Source organism: Carassius auratus, chromosome 30 (genome assembly GCF_003368295.1).
Source record: "Carassius auratus strain Wakin chromosome 30, ASM336829v1, whole genome shotgun sequence".
NCBI lineage: Eukaryota > Metazoa > Chordata > Actinopteri > Cypriniformes > Cyprinidae > Carassius > Carassius auratus.
The window spans coordinates 6,673,472-6,682,773 of NC_039272.1; the positions used below are offsets into that span (position 1 = coordinate 6,673,472).

The 9,302-nt window shown below is 33.9% G+C and overlaps 2 protein-coding genes across 2 annotated transcripts; both read left to right on the plus strand.

Annotated features, from left to right (window-relative positions):
* The first annotated feature begins 1,940 nt into the window (after positions 1 to 1,940).
* On the plus strand, positions 1,941 to 2,902 carry LOC113049013 (polyubiquitin 12-like). The gene is made up of 2 exons (XM_026211020.1): positions 1,941 to 2,068; positions 2,178 to 2,902. The coding sequence occupies exon 2, from the start codon at positions 2,181 to 2,183 to the stop codon at positions 2,649 to 2,651; it is 471 nt and encodes a 156-aa protein (XP_026066805.1). The 5' UTR covers positions 1,941 to 2,068; positions 2,178 to 2,180; the 3' UTR covers positions 2,652 to 2,902.
* A 5,219-nt stretch (positions 2,903 to 8,121) lies between these two features.
* Positions 8,122 to 9,302, plus strand: LOC113049007 (polyubiquitin 12-like). Its single transcript, XM_026211012.1, has 2 exons — positions 8,122 to 8,262; positions 8,374 to 9,302. The coding sequence occupies exon 2, from the start codon at positions 8,377 to 8,379 to the stop codon at positions 8,845 to 8,847; it is 471 nt and encodes a 156-aa protein (XP_026066797.1). The 5' UTR covers positions 8,122 to 8,262; positions 8,374 to 8,376; the 3' UTR covers positions 8,848 to 9,302.

Genomic DNA, 9,302 nt, shown 5'->3' on the forward strand with positions numbered 1-9,302 from the left:
ATGCTTAGAACCTTTATTATTGAGTATAATTGTAATGGACATTACACAAATAAAACACACCAAGTTTGTATCTTGCATCATGTTTATAATCGCTGCTTTTCTGAAGTATGGAAACAGGAAGTTGCTGAATAATCCCTGGAAAGGAAACTCAGCGAAGGGGTGAGTTCAAAACAATCATGAATATTTAAAACTGATTGTGTGTTTGTGAAAGAGACAACTTCATTTTTATAACAAAAAAAGTAATAAGTATATTTTATTTCTTAACATTAAAGCTGCTATAAATGCAGTGTGAAATGTGCCCTTCACATATTAAATAGAATAATATAACGCTCTTTAAAACACTGGCATACAGTAAAGAGCCTTTAAATCATAATATTATATAAATGTTATTTTATTTTATACATGTTTTATTGGTGTGTGTGTGCTGGTAATTATTTTAAACCCAGCGTCATAAAAACAACATTGTATGCATTTATCGGGCTATGAAATTATACAAAATAATCACCAAGACCATTGCTTTATATACATCACCTCACAGTGAAGATAACAGCAGTAGTATTAGCAACCGCTAAAATTATTTTGTGCTCAATATATTTTAATTAATCAAATACAGCAATCAAAACCCTGACATCATTGTCAGGAACTTCTGCAAGCGAACGAAATAGTTTTAGTAACAAATACACATTTTGTGACAAAACTGACAAAGATTGCACCCAAACATATATTAATTGCCTCTTATGTTAAATAATTCAGAATAGTTCCTTGGTAAAGGAAGTTTTATTTTATTTTTGTAGCGATATATGCTGCTTTAACGTCAAAACTCAAAAGTGTCTTCAGAATATTTAGTGAAGGATAAGCTCATCCAGGACAGTAAACACAAACACTGTTCATACTATAATTAGTACAGAAACGAGATTGCCACGTCTCAGGTGGAACTGATTAGACTTTATCATATAATGGATGGACAGCAGGCATAACTGACACCAGAACAGAAAACAAAACTGTGACCTTGAACTGCAGTGTAGACACAAATGGAGGTGTATTCACTCTGTATGACGTGCTTCACTTTACCTGGATTTCCCCAATCTGCAGGTGGAACATTCTCACATTCCAAAGATCTCTGATTCCCTGTTATGTGTGAATGAAACTCTCAAGAAGGTTACTGATTAATTTATTTTTTTGTTACATTTATTTTTAATGTTAATTTGAATGTTTATGAGGTTGATGAAGGAAGGAAAGGACTAAACCATACGCAGTTATAAATTGACTATAGGCTAACTATAAACAGCGTATAAACTATAGGCCTATGCTGATTTTAATGTAGATTACAGAAAACAAATATGGGATAGCGATAAGATACAAAACAGAACGTTCCCCAAGCGTTCATATGGTTCCTGCAGGTTATTTATTTATTAATCATTTTTGGTTTTATTGTTTGTTATATTTAGCATGTTTGTTTGTTTTGCATCCAAGTTAGAAAATTATCTGTGGGTAAACAGAACATTGCAAGAAGGTTTTATTTTTTTATTTATTTTTTTTATTATTAATTACCTGCAGGGAACCAATAGGCCTACTGAACGTTCTTTAAAGGTTATTTCTATTTTTACAATGTTTTGGGACCCACAGATGGCTGGCTACGTAAATTCAGCTAAAGGAGATTTATAAATAAATAAATAAAAGAATGAATTAATGGATAAATTAATATTTCATATTTGATTTTATTATTATTATTAGCCTATTATTATTATTATTATTATTATTATATATATATATTTATATATATATATATATATATATATATATATATATATATTGTTTTTTTATTTTATTTTTTTGCACTGAACATCCTGTTGATCAATGATTTCTCAGGACTTACATCAGCGATTTGCTGAGAATGGAAACCGAAAGTGACTGAGCAAGTTTTTGAAAAGGAAACATTGTTTTGTTTGGAGGCGGGGCTTGAGATGACGCTTTATATATTCATACCTTTGCTCACCAGAGGCACATTATCTTACAAGACTTATTGAAGATAACATTTAGCGAAAGCCATATTTAAACAACCAGACAGGTAAGCCGCATACCTATGAAAATATTGAGCATTAACTCCAGTTTTAAGTAACTAAATGGTTCTGTAGTTGTCAGTTTTTAATTCTTTTATATTTAATCTCATCTGAAAGGTGATGGAGCTGATAATAAGACTGCTGAGTGGAGATGTGAAGCGTCTGGAAGTGAGCGGTGGAGCCACAGTTGGTGAACTGAAGAAACTCATCTCTCAGATCATCGGAGAACCTTCTTACAAACAGAAGCTGTCTGCCGATAACGGTTCGCGTATCAGCCTTGAGGATGAGTCTCGAACCCTCAGCAGTTACGGTCTGCACTCTGGATCAGTGGTCAGTCTGCTCATCACCAACCCCGGACCTTTCCAAGTGTTCGTCAGGAATGAGAAGGGCCAGACCGGGACGTATGAAGTGGATATCAATGAGACCGTAGATCAGCTCCAGGCTAAGATCTACCGCAAAGAGAGAGTCCCCGTGGACCAGCAGAGACTGATTTTCAACGGAAGACAGCTGGAGTCCGGCAGAAAGTTGCAGGAATACGACATCAGCTCAGGAAGCAGCATTCACATGACTCTCCGTCTGCGAGGAGGGTGATCGGGCGAATGTGTGCAAAAAGGACTAAAAACTGTTCTCGAAAAGGACTAAAAGTTTTTCTCTTTAGATTTGTTAATGATGTAGCTAAATACGATAGGCCTGTTATGCTCGCTGTTAAAATGTGAGTGTCTTAAGAACTCATGCAATTCCATTGTTGGCTATTTATCTGCAGATGTCTTCAGGGGAACACATTCAGGTGTCCTTGTTACATGTACTGACTATTATAATAACAGTAAATTCTGCATAATTACATGCAAGTAACCTTAAGACAGACCGCAATTCTAAATTTAACCATACAGTAAAGTGCATTTAGTTAATCAATATTACTCAGTACATAAATATATAATTGCACTGTAAAAAGAACACCTTAAAATAAAGTGTAGCCCAACCCTCTTCAGAACTCATGAGGATAATTCCATTGTATATAACTGTATCTTTGATCATGATGAATGATCCTTCATTGTGACTATAATAATAAAAACTCAAATCATTTGAAGAAAGTTCCAGTTTTTTGTTCTGTGGTTCTCACGTTTTTGTGAATTACTGAATAAGTTTTTCCAAAAAGCCTGACATAACTATAGTAAATGCTAATTCTTTATGAAAAAAAAAAGAAAGAAGACATTAATTACTGTAATTTACATGACATCCAGGTCTGTAAATCACTTTCATACTTAGAATACCTCATATATCCAGGTTTTCCAAAATGGATCTCTGATTCTTCAAAGAAAAAACATAAAATAAGATAAGAAATATCTATAGCTCATATTAATACTTGAATTACTGATCTTGCAATTTGAGGAAAACATATTTCATCACAATTTTCATACATAGTCATATGGGTAACGTCTCCAGAAAGCAAACACATAACGTGGTATAAGACACATGATAATGAATGGAAAGTGTTGAGTCTTCTCAGACTGATACGCTGCATAAATTCAGCTCTAGAGGGTGTGTGTCTCTCTGTAGGGTGTGTCTGGATCACCTGGGTTTCCCTCGTCATGTGATCATGGGGAAAACCCTCTTACCAATGATTCACTCAAGAGCAGAATGAAAAATAAAGGTTGTGTAACCTGTCAATGAAACACCTTTTTCGTTTTCGTTGCCAACTAATCTAAAGTCAACGTGAATCAGGATTATTATAAAATAAATATTTAATGATCTGTTCATCGAGAGGTTCTTTGGGGAATCAAAAATGGTTGTTTTCTATGGCATCACTGTGAAAACACACACTTGGAACCTTTATTATTGAGTGTTGAGTATAATTGCATAGTTAATGGACGTTACACAAATAACTAAATAAAAAATAGTAAAAGTAATAATAATAGAAGCATTAGGGAACACAGTAAAAAAAATTCACATTAAATCTCACTATGACATAATTCTTGTAAATGAGATTTCAAGCTCTGTACACACCTGTATGTTTGTATCTTGCATCATTCTGTTATACTCACTGCTTTTCTGAAGTATGGAAACAGAAAGTTGCTGAATAATCACTGGAAAGGAAACCAAGCTTAGGGGTGAGTTTAAAACAATCATGAATATTTAAAACTGATTGTGTGTTTGTGAAAGATGCAACTTCATTATTATAAAAAAAAAAAAAGATTTTTACTGAAACCGCTTTAATTAGGGTCGTAAAAGATCTTCTTATCACGGCGGATTCAGGTGCATGCAGTATTTTGGTCTTGTTAGACCTCAGTGCTGCTTTTGACACTATATGCCACTCTCTTCTGCTTGACAGGCTGGAAAATTGGGTGGGTCTTTCTGGAGTTGTCCTCAATTGGTTTCGGTCTTATTTAACAAATCGTGCCCAGTTTGTTGGCTCAAATAAATACAAAATTCTGCCGCTCGTGTGCTCACTTGTACTTCTCCTCGTGAACACATTACCCCGGTTCTTTCACAATTACACTGGCTTCCCGTAAATGCGAGAATTGATTTTAAAATTCTTATTTTAACATACAAGGCACTTCATGGGAGTGCACCTGAGTATCTTTGTGAACTCATCAGTCCTTATATTCCATCACGCTCTCTTCAATCTACTAACTCTATTTCAATTCACCAGCCATCATGTAAGCTAAAGACCATGGGGGAAAGAGCCTTTTCATATAAAGCCCCTAACCTATGGAATGTACTTCCTCTGCACGTCAGAAATTTACCAACGTTGGGTCATTTTAAAAAGTTGATTAAGTCACATTTATTCAAGACTGTCTTTAATTAATTGTTGTATTGCTTTTGATGTTTTGTTCTATTTTATTTATTACTTTATTGCTGTAGCGCTTTGGGTTTAAGAAAAGAGCATTACAAATAAAATGTATTATTATTATTGTACTATTAGTAGTTCTTTCTAGCTCAAGCAAATCCACAAACTAATAAAAGGATTTATTATTAAGGTCGCCTGTTGACTGCTGTATATAAAAGCCCTTCAATATAGTTGTTGTTACCTCAGGGGATGAGGGAGTCATCAAAAAAAACAAAACAGAATTTTTTTTTTTTTGTGGCTATAATAGAGTACCGGCACCTCTTTTGGGCCAATTAAAGCACTGCAGTAAAGTACATGTAGTTAATCAGTATTACTCAGTACATAAATGTATAATTACAGTGTAAAAAGGACACCTTAAAATAAAGTAATAAAATAAAGTAGCCTAACCCTCTTCAGAACTCATGAGGATAATTCCATTATAACTGTATCTTTTATCATGATGAATGATCTTTCATTGTGACTATAATAATAAATACTCCAATCATTCCCAAGAAGAAAGTTTCAGTTTTTAATTTTTTGTTAGTTCAGTGGTTCTCAAGTTATTGCGATTAACTAAATACGATTTTTCAAAATTCACAATTTCCCAAAAAGACTGCCATAACTAGTAAATGTAAATTATTTATAAAATGAAAGTGGAATTGTATTAATTTACATGACATCCAGGTTTGTAAATCACTGACATAAAACCAACATAAACATCTATACAAAATGTTTTGACCAAAGTCATAAAAAAGGGTACCATGTCTCCAGAAAGCAAACACATAACGTGGTATAAGACACATGATAATGAATGGAAAGTGTTGAGTCTTCTCAGATTGATAAGCTGCATAAGTTCAGCTCTAGAGGGTGTGTGTCTCTCTGTAGGGTGTGTCTGGATCACCTGGGTTTCCCTCGTCATGTGATCATGGGGAAAACCCTCTTACCAATGATTCACTCAAGAGCAGAATGAAAAATAAAGGTTGTGTAAGCAGCTGTCAATGAAACACCTTTTCGTTTCATTGCCAACTAATCTAAAGTCAACGTGATTCAGGATTATTATAAAATAAATATTTAATGATCTGTTCATCGAGAGGTTCTTTGGGGAACCAAAAATGGTTGTTTTCTATGGCATCACTGTGAAAACACACACTTGGAACCTTTATTATTGAGTGTTGAGTATAATTGCATTACACTATAATTGCATTAGTTAATTGACGTTACACAAATAACTTAATAAAAAATAGTAAAAGTAATAATAATAGAAGCATTAGGGAACAAAGTACAAATTTTCACATTAAATCTCACTATGACGTAATTCTTGTCCATGAGATTTCAAGCTCTGTACACACCTGTATGTTTGTATCTTGCATCATTCTGTTATACTCACTGCTTTTCTGAAGTATGGAAACAGAAAGTTGCTGAATAATCACTGGAAAGGAAACCAAGCCTGGGGATGAGTTTAAAACAATCATGAATATTTAAAACTGAGTGTGTGTTTGTGAAAGATGCAACTTCATTTTTACAACAAAAAAAGTAATAAGCATATTTTATTTCTTAACATTAAAGCTGCTATAAATGGAAATGTGCCCTTCACATTTTAAATACAGCAATATAACCCTCTTTACAACACTAGCATACAGTAAAGAGCCTTTAAATCATAATATTAAGTGAATTATATATATATATATATATATATATATATATATATATATATATATATATATATATATATATATATATATATTTTTTTTTTTTTTTTTTTTTTTTTTTTTTTTTTTTGGTGTGTGTGCTGGTAATTATTTTAAACAAAGCGTCATAAAACAACATTGTATGCATTTATCGGGCTATGAAATTATACAAAATATGTTAGCAAGCCCATTGCTTTATGTACATCAACTCACAGTGAAGATAACAGCAGTAGTATTAGCAACCGCTAAAATTATTTTGTGCTCAATATATTTTAATTAATCAAATACAGCAATCAAAACCCTGACATCATTGTCAGGAACTTCTGCAAGCGAACGAAATAGTTTTAGTAACAAATACACATTTTGTGACAAAACTGACAAAGATTGCACCCAAACATATATTAATTGCCTCTTATGTTAAATAATTCAGAATAGTTCCTTGGTAAAGGAAGTTTTATTTTATTTTTGTAGCGATATATGCTGCTTTAACGTCAAAACTCAAAAGTGTCTTCAGAATATTTAGTGAAGGATAAGCTCATCCAGGACAGTAAACACAAACACTGTTCATACTATAATTAGTACAGAAACGAGATTGCCACGTCTCAGGTGGAACTGATTAGACTTTATCATATAATGGATGGACAGCAGGCATAACTGACACCAGAACAGAAAACAAAACTGTGACCTTGAACTGCAGTGTAGACACAAATGGAGGTGTATTCACTCTGTATGACGTGCTTCACTTTACCTGGATTTCCCCAATCTGCAGGTGGAACATTCTCACATTCCAAAGATCTCTGATTTCCTGTTATGTGTGAATGAAACTCTCAAGAAGGTGACTGATTAATTTATTTTTTGTTACATTTATTTTTTAATGTTAATTTGAATGTTTATGAGGTTGATGATGGAAGGAAAGGACTAAACCATACGCAGTTATAAACTGACTATAGGATAAACAGCGTATAAACTATAGGCCTATGCTGATTTTAATGTAGATTACAGAAAACAAATATGGGATAGCGATAAGATACAAAACAGAACGTTCCCCAAGCGTTCATATGGTTCCTACAGGTTATTTATTTATTAATAATTGTTGGTTTTATTGTTTGTTATATTTAGCATGTTTGTTTGTTTTGCATCCAAGTTAGAAAATTATCTGCGGGTAAACAGAACATTACAAGAAGGTTTTATTTATTTATTTATTTATTATTATTATTATTATTATTATTTGTAATTACCTGCAGGGAACCAATAGGCCTACTGAACGTTCTTTAAAGGTTTTTTGTATTTTTACAATGTTTTGGGACCCACAGATGGCTGGCTGCGTAAATTCAGCTAAAGGAGATTTATAAATAAACAAATAAAAGAATGAATTAATGGATAAATTAATATTTCATATTTGATTTTATTATTATTATTATTTATTTTATTTTTTATTTTTTGCACTGAACATCCTGTTGATCAATGATTTCTCAGGACTTACATCAGCGATTTGCTGAGAATGGAAACCGAAAGTGACTGAGCAAGTTTTTGAAAAGGAAACATTGTTTTGTTTGGAGGCGGGGCTTGAGATGACGCTTTATATATTCATACCTTTGCTCACCAGAGGCACATTATCTTACAAGACTTATTGAAGATAACATTCAGCGAAAGCCATATTCAGCGAAGCATTTAAACAACCAGACAGGTAAGCCGCATACCTATGAAAATATTGAGCATTAACATTAACTCCAGTTTTAAGTAAATGGTGCTGTAGTTGTCAGTTTTTAATTCTTTTATATTTAATCTCATCTGAAAGGTGATGGAGCTGATAATAAGACTGCTGAGTGGAGATGTGAAGCGTCTGGAAGTGAGCGGTGGAGCCACAGTTGGTGAACTGAAGAAACTCATCTCTCAGATCATCGGAGAACCTTCTTACAAACAGAAGCTGTCTGCCGATAACGGTTCGCGTATCAGCCTTGAGGATGAGTCTCGAACCCTCAGCAGTTACGGTCTGCACTCTGGATCAGTGGTCAGTCTGCTCATCACCAACCCCGGACCTTTCCAAGTGTTCGTCAGGAATGAGAAGGGCCAGACCGGGACGTATGAAGTGGATATCAATGAGACCGTAGATCAGCTCCAGGCTAAGATCTACCGCAAAGAGAGAGTCCCCGTGGACCAGCAGAGACTGATTTTCAACGGAAGACAGCTGGAGTCCGGCAGAAAGTTGCAGGAATACGACATCAGCTCAGGAAGCAGCATTCACATGACTCTCCGTCTGCGAGGAGGGTGATCGGGCGAATGTGTGCAAAAAGGACCAAAAAGTGTTCTCTTTAGATTTGTTAATGATGTATACGAAACTCGCTGTTAAAATTTTATTTTTTTGCTTCATAATGTCTTAAGAACTCATGCAATTCCATTGTTGGCTATTTATCTGCACTTGTCTTCAGGGGAACACATTCAGGTGTCCTTGTTACATGTACTGACTATTATAATAACAGTAAATGCTGCATAATTACATGCAAGTATCCCCAAGTCAACCCTAATCCTAACCTTAACCATATGTACATGTAGTTAATCAATATTACTCAGTACACCAGTGTAAAAAGGACACCTTAAAATAAAGTGTAGCCCAACTCTCTTCAGAACTCATGAGGATAATTCCATTGTATATAACTGTATCTTTGATCATGATGAATGATCTTTCACTGTGACTATAATAATAAAAACTCAAATCATTTGAAGAAA

Bases quoted from the DNA above. Each gene is read 5' to 3' on its own strand.
- LOC113049013 (XM_026211020.1), top strand. From the start codon at position 2,181: ATGGAGCTGATAATAAGACTGCTGAGTGGAGATGTGAAGCGTCTGGAA.
- LOC113049007 (XM_026211012.1), top strand. From the start codon at position 8,377: ATGGAGCTGATAATAAGACTGCTGAGTGGAGATGTGAAGCGTCTGGAA.